This window comes from Lissotriton helveticus, chromosome 11 (genome assembly GCF_964261635.1).
Source record: "Lissotriton helveticus chromosome 11, aLisHel1.1, whole genome shotgun sequence".
NCBI lineage: Eukaryota > Metazoa > Chordata > Amphibia > Caudata > Salamandridae > Lissotriton > Lissotriton helveticus.
Genome location: NC_136072.1, coordinates 1,041,393,300 through 1,041,409,018, shown reverse-complemented (window position 1 = coordinate 1,041,409,018; position 15,719 = coordinate 1,041,393,300). Strand labels below are relative to the sequence as shown.

General features: G+C 42.4%; 1 protein-coding gene across 1 annotated transcript in view; it reads right to left on the bottom strand.

The window, feature by feature from the left end:
• Positions 1-419: 419 nt before the first annotated feature.
• The window catches only part of GPN3 (GPN-loop GTPase 3), a 116,255-nt gene continuing 100,955 nt past the window's right edge, over positions 420-15,719 (bottom strand). The window contains exons 7-8 of the mRNA XM_078667491.1: positions 2,616-2,744; positions 420-2,042 (exon numbers count right to left, since the gene is read on the bottom strand). Coding sequence (XP_078523617.1) covers positions 1,974-2,042; positions 2,616-2,744 — 198 coding nt within the window. The 3' untranslated portion in view covers positions 420-1,973. The remainder of the gene's footprint in view (positions 2,043-2,615; positions 2,745-15,719) is intronic.

Here is a 15,719-nt window from a genome sequence, read left to right as displayed (position 1 = left end):
AATGTAAATTGTGTTATTTTTTGTGCTTTTATGGCTTTTCTTTATCCGAATAAAGATATTTGACTGACTTCCCTATCAGAAAGTGGTAGTCCATAGTCACTGTAGTTCACGTACCATAGATCTTAATTATGCTGCATAACCTAAATATTAAAATTCCCTTAAACACAGGATGTGTCTTTTTAAAGTAATTTTTTGTAAACGCCAGAAAAGAGAGAATTTGCATTAAATGATCCATACAATGTTAGGGAGCAAAGTGGGAGGTCGGTCTGACTCTTCTCTGAAGCGCCTGTTTGGTGTCTCACACATCTTTTTCCCGTCAGGAATATCAGAATGAACACTTACCCTATTTTGAACTGCTGACCCGTTACCAAGAACAAAATGAAAGTACGAAATAGAGCAACATGCTGCAGAGATCAATATCTGATGTACTATAATTTTATTGTCTATTGATCTGATAATACAATGGGAAAGGAGACACTTGTAAAGCCAAGATAGAAAAAATAGTTGCGCCAAAGAACAAAAAAATTGAAAACTACAACTCATTTCTTGGACATTCGGTTTGTGAATACAATAAGAGTGAACATAAATTTGTGGGGGAACAAGAACCCGTCCTGAACCACATTTTTAATAAAAAACTGGCAGCTAGTCCGGTCGTTGTCTTTAGAAAGTCCAAATTTATTAAGTGCCATTGGACAACAAAATACCATTAGAACGGGCTTATGTGATTGATAACTGTGCTACCAACTAAACTGACTTGTCATGAGGATGCATTTGAAATACAAAGCTCTCCAAGAAGGAAATGCTTACACATATGAAAAAACTGGTCTGGGAGTTTCATTTCAGATGCAGCAAAAATGTGCTTGTGGGAGGCATTTTCCATCAGCCTCACAACTTAAAACGTTGGTGCTTAGTGTAGGCTATTCCGCGGTGTATTTTATAAATCAAATTGACCTCAATTGTGAACACCGTCTGTGGCTTGATAGTAATATAATGTCCAGGTAAGCCTGTGTTTGGCTACTTTCCACCAGAAGCAACAGTGAAGACACTGGTTTTTCCCTGATCATTCCTGGAAGAGCTTCCGCAGATACAGAATGTCTTCATAATGAAAGGATGTAAACAACACTAGTAGGAAACACTGCATCAACATAGGTCAGTGAACACTACAGAGGCATGCTTCTCTTCCAATTTAAAATTAAAAGGATCAGTACTAAAAGGCAACTGGACAGCAGTGTCAGCGTTCGGAAGTGTCCAGGTAAAGAAACAAGAATTAGTAGGCTGGGGCTTGACAACAGGATTATCTGAAAACTAGGCCACAAAACAAAAAAAATGATTTTCTGTGTTTTTCTCGTTTCTAGTTCAGGCTACAAAAAGGTTTGATTTTACCTACCACAGTTAAGCGATTTACTTCCTTTAACATTTTGTTTAAAAGAATATAATGGAAATGCGCGAAAGGGCACACCCTACTAGTGTAAAAATGCGGGCAGTCAATTATAAAAGTTATACATTAACCTGTATTACAAACACAAAGTCTTGGAGTGGACAAAACGGTTTGCTTAAATATTGAATTAATACAAGCCTATATACATCCTCTATAGCAAGATGTGTCCACAAAAATAAATAAATACAGTCTCTGAAATAGGTCACGTTCTTTTGTTGAATGTCCATTTATTTACAGATCACCGCACTAACGGCATGGCATGAGTGGAAAAACTACAATGGGCTTCAGGGTGTACAATTGTATGTGAAAAGTGTGGGCGAGTGCTTTCTGATGATCCAAGCCTTTCAGAAGTTAAAGAGCCAGTACTGCCACTGCAGTCATGACTATTTCCTTGCATTATTGTCACACATTTGTCTTCGTGTCTCTGGATCCAGAGGCGTCCAATGTAGACATGTACAGCACACGTCTTAATAAAGGCAATCTTGTCCGTCTATTTGTTGAAAAGTAATGAAGAGGGTTTAAACTAAACAGTGAGCTATTTTTGGTTATCGACTTGGTCTTGAAAAAATTCGTCGTAGTTGGATGATGGATCTTCCTCAACCTCCTGTAACAAAAGAAAACATTAATTATTATGGAACATTACTGTTGAGATGCAATTAGCCCGTACAAAGGAAATGTGTTGGAGAACCTTATTCTGCCCCATGTTCATTAAAAAGGATGATATGCAAGTAGAACTCAAAGGAGAGACAACATTAATGAGGGACACCCCCTAATTCCCTGTCCAGAGGCCGACCGTATTTACTCCACCCTCAAGCCCCACTTGCTGTGCTTCCTCTTCCATTCCGAGCTTGGGTCTGTGAAGTTCTTTAACTAAGTTTAGCTACTCAGACATCAAATACTATAGGAGAAAGTGTTCTTCGCAGGGTCTTTTTAAATTCCGCAGTCCAAAATCTGTTAGAAACTGCACTAGGGCTCTTGAGTCATGTAGGCCTTCTACAGTGTTTAGGGCAGCAATTGCTAAACATTGCAAAAGGACTCCATATTTGGCTCAGTGTAACAGAGCAATGTAATTGTTGTATCCGAAAGAGTTTTATAGCTAAAGTAAACACTGACGTAGTCAGAAGGTTTTACTTCACAGTAACAACAAAATCTGGTGTGGACGAGACACAATCTTTACCTTTGGCTCTTTAAATTCTAAATCCTCTCCATACTGGATGGCGAAATCAATGTGTTGTAGCACAATGTTAATACATTCTTCATCAGATCGATCGAAGGGTAAAAAGCGTACAATGCTGTAGTCATCAATCTAGACAGCAGAGATTGAGAAGAAATGTCAGCTTGAAAAGTAGATACATTCAATTATTTTCTATAACTATACGTTTGTTTTACTATATACTTTACTGCCTATGCAGTCTGTTGAAGAGCAGGCGAGAGTGGTTATTGTCAGTGTGCATAAATGCCTAAAGTATGCTCATTCTTTCAAAACTGAGATTTTAGGAAGCCGGGAATATGGCTCCATTGACTAACACTCATATTGAAACCAACATATTGCACAACCTGCGATTTGCAGGTACTTCAAGATAGGTAACATAAACCTTAACTATTTGAGGAGCCTTTCATATATGTGAAATGAGCACCAATAAATAAGAACGTCTATGGTTTCTAGCATTGCAAATCACATATGGTTATCAGAGAATCTATATAATCTAACGCAAGTCTCACAGGTTAGAGATCATCTGGGGTAAGATTGAACAAAATGAGAACTATCAAATGTGTGCTTTGGTGCTGTCCTAGTCCACACAATAGAAGCAGGGTAGTTTCCTTTTACAATGTCTTGTTCTAATCCTCAAATATCATTCACTACTAATAACAAGGTGGAACTTCTTTGGGTGAAAATTCTAGAAGTTCAGGAATCTTATGTGAACCAGAAAGACCAAGGGTCTCTTGGATTTTTTTTTATAAGCACATTTTTATTGATTTTAAAACATAAAAACACGTCAGCCAATGCAAGGAAATCCCAGATATAAGTTCATTTACACCATCACTATACCCCCCCAATCACGATCCCCATAAAATAACCTAGTCGAAACTCGAGTCCAATGAATCCGGACCCTCCACAGCCCTCAGCCATTTCCCCCACACTCTACGATAGTTCTTAACACGCCCCTTAGCTTTATACATAGCTTTTTCTTGGGTCGCACACAAGTCCACCCCTCTTCGCCACCTCTCCAGGGTAGAAGGATCAGGGCTTATCCAGGCCGCCACAATGTCCTGCTTGGCCACCATCATAGCTATGTTGTAAAACCTCTTATCATTCCTGGACCCATCCAGCCCATCAGTGATCCCCAGCAAGGAGTGACGTGGGTTGTGAGGAACCTCCCATCCCAATACCTCCATCAGCTCCACTTCAATGGATCCCCAGAACTGCTCCAAGCGGGAGCATGACCAAACCATATGGAGGAAGTTGGCCGGGGCATGCTTGCATCTGGTACACGCCACGTCTGGGCGCAAACCTGCTCGCTGTAGTCGCTGGGGAGTGAGGTACGCAGCGTGTAAGTAATATAACTGAATCAGCTTGAGTTTGGCGGAGACAGTGACTATTCTGGGGGCCATAAGGGCATCGCGCCAGTCTACAACATCAAGGGGGTCCACCCAGTCCACCCATTGGTCCCTCAACTTGTCCAGAGATGTGGGAGTGTTATTAACTAGGGTGCGGTAGATTCGGGAGACCCCCCCACACCCAAGTCTCCCAGCAGAGTCTGAGCCTCAGTGGGGCTGTAATCGGGGAGCCTTGTGTCGCCCGCAATGTGTTTGAGGAGGGTGTGTCTTATTGTGTTTTTATCCAGGAGCCTAAGCCGATATTTCTATTTTATGCCCTTGTTCGGTTATAATCAATAATATCCCTATAACGGCATAGTAATCATATCCATATTCAGTCGTAGCACATGCTGTCACCTTAAGCAATTCAGAAAAGGGGGTGGTGATGGACAGAGTATCTGAATTAAGCAGAACACTCCTACCCAGTCAAAAGATCAGGGCTTGATCCATCACCGTTTTTTAGCTCACTGCACCATCCCAGTTCAGAACCTGGCTACATGCAAATTAGTCTGTCCCTGGCCCAGTGCATCATGGGAACAGGGCAGACCAAACTACGAAGCCAATTCTTTACTGGAAAGGAAACAAGCTTTCGGGGACCGGTTTCTGGCATTACAGCCGTCTTCGGCCCGGCTTGCTTGAATCCTGATGGTGCAGTGAGCAAGGGACTCATGTCTGAGCATACCCTTCCACTCCTATAGTGGCCAAAACGATTCAGAAAAGGGGGTGGTGATGGACAGAGTATCTGAATTAAGCAGAACACTCCTACCCAGTCAAAAGATCAGGGCTTGATCCATCACCGTTTTTTAGCTCACTGCACCATCCCAGTTCAGAACCTGGCTACATGCAAATTAGTCTGAAACTAAGTATGCACACTTGACTGAGTGAAATAGCTGTCTATTGTTTTCACATGACTCTAGAGATACACTCTTATTCTGAGGTAGCAAAGTTATCATGTTATATGGTTGTCGGAAGCTAATCCCTTCTTGTCTAATCAGGAAAGTTAATTCCTTCTTGAACATTCAAGAAAGTTTCTAGTGACCTCTGAGCTAGCTGGCAAACCTTAAGTCTAATATAGTCAGTAAAGACCTAGTCGACCTCAGTCCTACGTCTACACTGCTGAACATATTATTCCAATGCGCAGGGCCTATTGGGAATATAGGAACTACACTACATGGCGCCCAACGTTTGGTAAGGCGATAAATCTAACGTAAATCAGTCGTTCCTTTTTCACATAGACCCTTTTTCCCGTAAATACTCCAAAAGACATCTGGAGTGGGTAAGAGGTTAAAATCCGCCGGAAATTAGTAGGAAGAGATTCCTATGTATAGTTTTTGGTTTAGTCAACGTTGAAGGATACAGTGTTCCAAAAATATTGTGCACCTAATCTTGGTTTCCTTGAAACTTGATCTGCAACAAAAACCTTTCTGTTAGTAAAAATGTCAGAAAGTGAAGAAGAAAGGGAGGCAGCTAGAATAGCAGCTCAACTCCTAGCGGATGACACAAGTCTCCGAGACAATGACCCGAATGCTATAATCATTCCGGTCAACATAAGAAAGACTATAACTCTTAAACTTATAGAAAATGGACTAACACCGAGATGTGGAATAGTCGTATTCGTAATTGAGGCCCATGAATATCGACACACAGGTATTCTATTCATGGATAAACTTTCCAGCAGCAAACGCTGTCACACACGACTTCCACTATTATAAAATAGAGGAACCTCCGGATGAATACACTCCTTTCGAGGAGGTTGAAATACCATTAAAATATCAAGAGCACCTGCTCTGGTTTAAAGGCGCCCTAAAACATAACAATCACATCACCAGGCTCGGTCCACTAGGTAGACCAGGAGCAACGTGGCCGGTTCTAGCTAGCTACACACCACATCCAGACATTGAAAAAATGTCAGGACCAGAACTTTTAGTCCAGCTAAAAGTACTAATTAAAATACATAGACAATTAGTCCAATATGTAATGCGGACGTCAACAGTCCAACCAGCTATTAACATTCCACAGCTGACCCCTCATCAGGGGAACACAAACAAAATTACACCACAGAACATAAATCATGTGTGGGTAAAGTACCCGCAAAACGGGAACAAATTCCATTCTGGTTAGCACAAAAAATAACTCAAATAGAGGCAGTATTTCCGGATACTACCCCTACTGAGAAACACAGAATTCTGACTATCTGTCTTCCAATGGGGATCGCACCACATGTGGAGGACTGTGACACTTGGGGCACAGTCTTTGCTTCCATTTACACAAAAACACATGGTGTTCCGTCCATGGCGATAATACCAGATGTACTAAGACAGATTCAAAATGAATACGGTGCAGAACCTGCTTTAACTCTGGGTATGAAATTACTGAAAGACTTCAGGCAGGTCTTGGCTATATTATTAGCCAACATAAAAGGAGAAGCAGCATCTGTGGCGATCCGCCAGAAATTGAAAGAAACAGATATAGCAGACCAACCAATTGAACTTGCCAGAATCATAGAAAAATCCTATGAAGAACTAGGAAGAGATAGTTTGGGTGGGAAACCAGTAAAACCCCAACTAACTGAAAATCCTGAAAAGATATTTATAAAAAATAATCTAAACACTCCAAAAAAGAGCTGAGATGGAAATAAACAATCCACTCCCAAAGAAAAAAGATTCCAGTCCAGAGGTAGGTCTCCTCGGCGGAGAGAAAGATCTCCGGACCAAGGACACAAGTCTCCCCAGAGGGAGCCCTCTAAGAAAAGATACAACCTTAGAAATAGGGATAATCTGAAGAAACCTGATAGATATCAAGACATTGATACACGTCCCTCTCAATCTTTTCAGACTTCCTCGCAGAAATCGGAAAGAAGAGGACGGTCAGAACACAGGGAAGAGCACGTCAAGTCCAAAGACAAAGAACCTGCTCATCAAAGTAAAAAGCTTACAATTTCCAAGAAACAAGGTAGCCAGTATTAAAATAATTAAACATGCCGAGGATACTGAGGACACAACTGAAAAACGGAGAGTGGGCCCAGACAATGCTAGACAGCGCAGCAGAAGTGACCATAGCTCGCAAGATCCTGATGAATCATCTGGAGACAGTGGACACGAATGAATACATTCAGGTGGAAACTGCAGATACTAGGGTTAGCAAACCTCATAAAATATACGAAATAACATTACGTATAGAGGGAGATAAGACTAGGAAAGTAAGGGGTCTATTTTGGGATAACCTTTCCAAAGGCTATGACATCCTATTAGCTGAGAAAGACTGGCCACCAGAGTTTGTCAGGGAGTGCCCTCATGGCGAAGAAATGATTATGCCTGCCTTCTCAAATCATATTCCAATTCATAAAAAATATACATATGCAAGAAAATGGGCAGCAGCCCAAGCCCCTGCATTATATAAAAATCATGTAGGATGGGATGAGGAGTCTCCTCCGCACAAAATCCAGTTAAAATGTCAACCAACTGCACAAAGGCAGTACCCAATTAAGCAAGAAGCTAAAAAACAAGTCAGGGAGATCTTAGATCAACTTGAATACCAGGGGGTGATTGAAACATGCACCTCACAAATGAACAATCCTTTGTCTCCTGTCTCCAAGCCAGACGATTCATATCGTCTAGTTTTGGACTACAGACACCTTAACTCATGTTGCAAGACATTTGCAGTACAAAACTCACACAGTGCAGCACTAATGAATAACATTGTGCGCAAAAAATACAAAACAACATTAGACATCTCTAACGGATTCTTTTGTCAAAACATTGCACCTGAAAGCAGGTATTTGACCGCTTTCTCAATAATGGGGTCGCAGAAAAATTTCTGTCGACTCCCACAGGGATTCAAGAATAGCCCAGGATTATTCTCAGCAAGGGTAACAGAATTACTACAAATATATGATGATGAAGCATTATCATATGTAGATGACATCTATCTAACAGATGATGACTTGGATACTCACTTGAAAATAGTGAACACCATAATACTTGGGTTCGCAGCAGGGGGTTACAAATTCAACTTTAAAAAATCACGAATTGCCCATCTAACAGTCCTGTTTTTAGGATATGAATTATCAAGTGAAGGCAAAAGCCTAGCAGACAATTTCTTAGAAAAGTGCACTGTACTCCAAGCACCTAAAACGCTGAAGAGCTTACAATCAATACTAGGTTTCCTGAATTTCGGAAGAACTTACATTCTAAATTATGCGGAGAGGGTTAAACCTCTCTTTGAATTAATAAAACCTGATTTTAAACCAATCATTTGGACTCAAAAACACACAGAAATTTTGAGATCATTGCAAACAGACATGTTAGCTAAAACAAAATTGCAAACTCGCGAAAACACACGCAACCTTGTAATCCGAGTCATCCCAGGAAGATGCGGATTCACGTACCTGACCTCTAATGAGGGAGAAACGGTACCAATAGCTTACAAATCACATTTGTACACACAAGCTGAAAAAACATTCAGTCTTACGGAAAATGTTGTAAATGCGGTTCAAACAGCTGTAGCAAAAGAAAGGGACCAAGCCCAAGGCAGAAGGATAACTGTTTTAACAGCAGAATCAGCCTTTGAGGCAATAACAAGCCCACATAATTTGACTACCGTGGCATTAGATCCAAAATGGATACAATGGGAAAATTCTCTTGCTACAGAAAAAGTGAAATACTATTTTGACCCGAGCATGAAAAAACTGAAAGATCTAACATATGAAAAAGAACATCCTCTGCCAATCGAAATTCTGCCCATACAACTTTACGCCTGTGTAATATATACAGACGGATCTGCTCAACCCTCAGTTTGGGGAAAGCAAGCTTACAATGCTACGTGCGAGGTTGTGAAATACCGGTGGCACAGAGGTAAATTGAGACCACTGGTAACTATGTCTCAATCAGTAAAAGACAATTCAGGTCAACGAACTGATTTATTCGCTTTAAAAATGGCGCTAGATATTGCCGATCGCGAATTCCCGACACTAATAGTGTGCGATTCGCATTACTGCGTCAAATCTTACAATAAAGATTTGCAGAACTGGGTTCAAAACGGTTACAAAGATGACACAGGTGCCACAATAAAGCATAAAAAGCTTTGGGAACAGGTAGTTCTTTTGCAGAAAGAACTACAAAAGACTCACGTGATACATACACTGAAGTCATCAACGTGATGGCGTTCACGTTGCAGGGAATTCATTGGCTGACACAGCCACAGCGGAAGCAACTAAACTGGCTTCCGTAGCCACAAAAAAGCGTTCAGAAAAATACATAGACGGGGAAACCATGCTGGCGGTAAAAACGTCTTCAAAAAGCGACTGTGCAGCATTACCCGTGAACTATCCACTCAATTATACATACATAATCGATGCAAACTCCGTTCCTTTTGCTCGAATCCCTGGAGTGGGGGATACCCGTGAACTATCCACTCAATTATACATACATAATCGATGCAAACTCCGTTCCTTTTGCTCGAATCCCTGGAGTGGGGGATAGAGTAATTCCAAACACAAACAGGAGAATCTTCTTGATTCAACAAGCACATATGGGATTATTAGGTCTAAGGCACCAGAAGATCAATGAATCTCTGAAAGAATTACAATCAGAATACTGGTGGCCGGGGATGAGCCTGCAAAACTACAATTTGCAATAAACTGTCCAAACTGCAACAGAGATCGCAGTGGCGAACCGGCCGGAGTATTGCCAGGACCCCTATTAGAAAGCATAAGGCGATCTATACGCAAAATCAAACAGGAAAAATGCGTCCCAATTTATATCATTTAAGACTAGATTCACTTAAAAATGTAGACACCAGCGCTCGGCTGACGCCAGAACTGTTATAAAAGATTTGCGAGTCTATATCGGCACATACGCAATTGGCATGCTACATTCTGACCAGGGTCCTGCTTTTAGCTCTCGAGCTTATAAGGAGGCCATGGCCAGCATGGGCATTGCATTGCGGTACTCTTGTCCCTTCCATCCTGAGGGAAATGGGATTGTGGAAAGAAAAAACCGAGACATAAAGCAATCTATAACGGCGAGGGTATTCGGTTCGGGTGATGGGTGGGTCCAACATTTAACAAGTGTCCAACGTAGTCTTAACAATCTGCCAAGAAATTCTCTAAAAGGTTTCAGTCCGTACGAACTATTGTTCGGTACTAGAATGCATATTCAGGACTTAGATTGTCAGACTTCAGTGGTAAAAGAAAAATGCTTTGATATCAAAGATCGTTTGGCTATTTTACAGGACTTAAATGAAACAAGAATATACCTGTGCAACGTAAAGTTAAAACAGCAGCCAACAACCACTGAAGATAAACCACCTGTCCCAGCAAGGCCTGTCTGGATTCCAAAGATTGGGGATCTAGTCAGAGAGAAGATTGCGGTGAAGAAGGAATTTGGGCCTTCTTACAGAAAAGCAGTACCTGTCTTAGCTGTTAGCGGAACAAGATCAGTTGTCCTCCGCCCCTTGCTGGTAAAAAGGAGAACAGAGTTGTATCCATCGACCTGGTAAAACCACCATCATGTGGCCAATAATAAGTAGTAGGCCCAGTGGACTCCCAAGAAGTAGCAGAACACCAAAACTTGCTACAATACAAGAGGTTCAAACTGAGAGAATAATCACAATCGATAAACCTACAGTGAATAAAAAAGGACTATGCAATAATGCCATGGAACTTGTGCCTCTTGAATCCCAAATTGCAACAGTTCGTCAAGAAACACCTGTCTACAACGATGTAGCCTCAGCCTATGCTAATGAAACAAAGAAAATTCCGAAAGCAAATGAAAATCCGGAAGCGATTCCAACAATTGACAGAACTGCATCTGGCTACTTCATCAATTTTGATGACTTTTCTGAGGATCCAAGCGAGCCTGAAGAACAGCCAACAACAAAAACTTTTAAAGACAAAGCAACAGAACTCTTTCATCAACTCAAAGAAACATATCCGATTTCTCCATGGATTGAATTTTGGATTGTGTTAGGTGTACTTTTCCTCCTGCTTTGGCTCATCATGGTTCTTTGTTTGGGAAAATTCATTGAGGGAAAATATAGTACAATGGACACAGCAAGTCAGAACATCAACTTGGTCCTAAAGCCACACAAGTCATCTCACATCGAGAAAAGAGAACTTTCATCAGTGAATGTCACAGCCAATTCAATACCCGGTGGGGTAGCTTGGGACAAAACGGATTACGAAATCTATGGCCCGGTCGAGCTCTTGAAATATCCACACCAGTTCAAGGTTTCATTAAGTGACTTTGTAAAACCGAGCTGATGATTGGGACTTTGAAAGCATTAATGATATGTCAGATTTAGTAATGTCAGCAAAATTTACAGAACATGATTATTTACAGGGTTCATCTAATTATGAAGAAATGTATTGCTACAACCACTTTGCACATCACTATTTGCATAAATCTGCTCAGCCTAGAAATGTTTTTATTATAATCAATGGGAACATTGTGCAACTCCACTAAAAGGTAGTTCTAAAACATTTTACGAGAAATTCCCATACTTCTCAGGGTTTAACACAAGTGATGCTGAAACGTTTTATTTCAATAAGACAGGGGTAAAAACAATGCTGACAAATACTAAATTGATTTATTCAGAAACATTTTATGACAAAATGACTACATTTGGTTTTGATTTTTGGAAAAAGAACATTGAAACAAAAACCATCTGGGGTACCAAAGATTGGCAGGTCCAAGGTCTAGAAGCATTATTTAGGGCCTGCATGATTCCAGATCAAATAAAAATTCTTGAATTACACCATTCAACAGACTACTTGTCTTGGCCTAGCCAAGATAAAAGATTTAAACAAACCTTCAATTCCAAAGCCAACACCTGACAGTAATAGCACTACAGATGTTGAGATAGACGTATCCCATATTTTAAACCAAAACAGAACACATCCTGATTGGAAAAAATGGTTGATCTGGCCCACAGACACAAATAACTGTCAAGATAGATTCCTGAACAAAATACAGGGGTTCAAATTGACCAGGCCAGACCCTAGATACTCCCAGAGACAACATCCAGGGACAGTTACAACATACAGTGTAGGAAAACTCTGCCTCGAATGGCTACAGACATCCACACTGGCAGAAATTAAGCAACACTTGACTTTACTTAAAGACGGTGCTGACTTGCGTGATTTCTTAATGGGACCACGCAAACAGCGTCAAAAACGCTTCATAGCGGCCGGTGTATACGCTGCGTACAACGAGGCTTGGAAAGTAATGCAAATTGAAACAGCAGAAAAAATACGGGAAACTGACCGTATTAATTTGGAAAAATCCCTTTCTGTTGTGGACAATGGGTTAATGACTCGGTCTTCCAGAATATATTCACTGGACAGTATTGTATCATCTGCTATTGATATAATAGAGCAGGACTTACTAATGTTACAACACAGTCAGTCCCAATTACGTTCTATTGTACAGCTTGGCTGGACGTTGCAAAATCTGCGTTCAGGCTACGTGCCCTGGCGTTTAATCAACACAACGGCATTATTCTCCATCTTTAACGTTACTGATACACAAATCAGTTTGGCACAAAAAGGAGCAGACTATACGATTCTGAGCATTGAAAAACTTGATAGATTACCATTGACAATGTCAGAAAGACCTGTCATTGAATGGATAATACACGGAATAATAACAATTCCGATAACAACTTTCCAATTTAAATACTGTCAAGAGTATATACCAGCAGGCCAGTATGAAAGGTTGGGTAAAGGGTACATTAAGTCATCATGGAAATTGCCTTACACACACACACGTGTTATAGTGAAAAGGAACAGAATGTATTTCTTAGTGGTAACAATTGTAAAAGATCACTGAGCGGTATACTTCTGTGTCAAGGTATTAACTTGCATGGGGCCTGTGAGGGGACTTCAAATAACCTTTCATGTCACCAGCATGGCACACCTGCAACACGAATAGAGCCATTCTTTAGACGGCTTTCTAACGGGAGCTATATTCTAATAGTGGACCACAGCTGTTGTGGCATGGCACCAGGAAAAGCTTATCTTGTGAGCGTTAGTTCCATGGTCACTTGCTGTATGCAAGTATTGTATCCAAACAGCACTCCAGACACGGAGGCGAAAATTTGGCCTTTTTAGGTTTCGCCTGGCGTTTACTGCGCAAGCAGTATCGCGCAGGCGAAAACTTTTGTAAACAAGTATGGAGCTTTCTCCCGCGACTGTCTTCCATTGGCTAGCTCCATAAATGGAGGCTAGCCATTGGAAGACAGATCTGTCCGTCATTGCCGGAGCAGATTCGTGGGCGTTCCCGCGATTTTTACTCATCCCGCCCCTTTAACGTCGTCATTGCGGCGGGGGGCGGTTCCTATTTATTTTTTTGGGATACCATGTTTTTATCATTTGCCGCCGGAAGATGTCCAGGTGAGTGCGTCCTTGTTTCTTTCTCAACCCTCTTTGCCTGTTTGCCTCTGTTATTATGCATGTCCCCCTCCCGCTGTCCGTGTGTGCCCGTTCCCGCCCCCCCTCCCGCTGTCCGTGTGTGCCCGTTCCCGCCCCCTCCCGCTGTCCGTGTTTGCCCGCTCCCGCACCCCCCGTTGTTCTTGTTTCCATATACACAGGAGCGCCTCCGTGTAAACTTTCATCGTTTATGTCCATTTTAGATTTTGTTTATTTTTTCCGTGTGATTCTTGTTTTAAAGAAGTGGTTGCAGCTGTTGCTATGACGCACCACGGCACTCTGGCACCCTGGCAGTTCAGTGCCTCGCTGTATTTACACATGATAACAAGCAGGCTGTGCATGCTGGAAAAGTGCAAGCAGACAACAACGTTTTCTTGTTTTTCCTGCTGTGGTTGTCCGCCGGCATAGACGTTGTGTGCCCTGTAATCAAGCGCTTCAGTGCCGCCACAACTCTACAATACTGGAACTGTGAAATTTGAATGACCGGAAAGTAGTCACCTGTAGTACTTTTGTCATCTTAGAGCTGGGGAGACAGTGTGGCACGAATGCCTGCAACTTTGGCGTTTGCATTTTTAGAAAAATCTCTCATTTGTGTAAACTGTAGACCAGAAGCGCGTGGTGTGCAGTCACTGCATGCAGTTCTTTTGTCATTTCACTGTACTATGAGGTCTTTGGGGACGCAGCAGCTATGATTGCTTCGTACAGCCAATCGGCTGCTCTTTGTCACAGCACTGGAGACGCGGCCAGAGCTAATAGGCTGCCAAACAATAGGAACACGAAGCCCTAATTTGCAGTGTTACAGCTTAAATGCAGGATAATTTCCAAAAGACTGATCTTGGCGATTAATAAATGAGCAGGTGGCCCTACAAAGCGTGTTGACTAGCTCTAGCCGTTCCACACTGAGCACAACAACGCATTTTATTGATAGCCTTCGGCCATCTGTTCTGCTGATTTATTCATGGCAAACAGAATATGTCACTTTGTTTACACTGTTTAGTTGAAATGAGTAAGAGTTCCCTATTTCAAGATGGCAACCATGCTTCTGTAACACCTCCACACGCAAGTTTCTAAGGGACTACGCAGTAACTAAGATGGCAGGCCCGTGTTGACATTAGTGATCCCTTGGGAGAGCAGATCGGTGGCTTTAGGAGCACTCCTCCATCTCCCCCTGTGCCCCCTCTACTGCGGAATCATGGCAGTATCTTTAGTGTCCTTGGCTGGGCCCAGTACGATGAGTTCCTCCGAGTCCCGGCACCCTTGTTACCACTCTCTGTGGATTCTCAGCCCCTCCCCGCCTCCTGGATGCAGAGAGAAAGCTGCAGCTCCCCAAGCTGAGGGGGAGCTCCGAAGAGGAAGAAAGCGACAGGGAGAGCCAGGACATCGTGCAGGAACTCTCCATGGAGAAGGTACACGTGAGTAGCACCTCTGGGGGCATATTATGCTTATAAATGTGCTGTTAACATTAATGTTATTAATGCTAGCATTCGTACGATCATAATCAAAACATTATTGTCATATCATATTACTGACCGAATTGTTCATATCCCCAATAATGATTGCCTGTGCCCGCCACATGTGACCAACTGCACAAATTATGCACTGTCTTTTTGTTGCCCCGTGTCCGGGGTGATGTGTTTTGTGCTGCATTCCTACCCTGTATGAATAATGACCATGTTAATAATAGAAAATTAAATAATATAAATATAATTGATATATACATTTATAATAAAACCAATACTAACGATAATTTCATTAACTGTAGTTCCCCTGGCTGTGCTTGCTCCCCTGCAACCTGGCTGTGCTTGCTTCCTTGCCACCTGGCTGTGCTTGCTTCCCTGCCACCTGGCTGTGCTTGCTTCCCTGCCCCCTCGCTGTGCTTGCTTCCCTGCCCCCTCGCTGTGCTTGCTTCCCTGCCCCCTCGCTGTGCTTGCTTCCCTGCCCCCTCACTGTGCTTGCTTCCCTGCCACCTGGCTGTGCTTGCTTCCCTGCCCCCTCGCTGTGCTTGCTCTCCTGAGTGTGTGTGTGCCTCTGGGTGGGTGGGTGTGCCTCTGGGTGGGTGGGTGTGCCTCTGGGTGGGTGGGTGTGCCTCTGGGTGGGTGGGTGTGCCTCTGGGTGGGTGTGTGTGCCTCTGGGTGGGTGTGGGTGCCTCTGGGTGGGTGTGGGTGCCTCTGGGTGTGTGTGTGTAGTAGTAATTGCTGTCTGCTGAGCTCGTCCGTAGGGTACAATAGGTCTCACATTTGCAAGAGATTAAGCTAA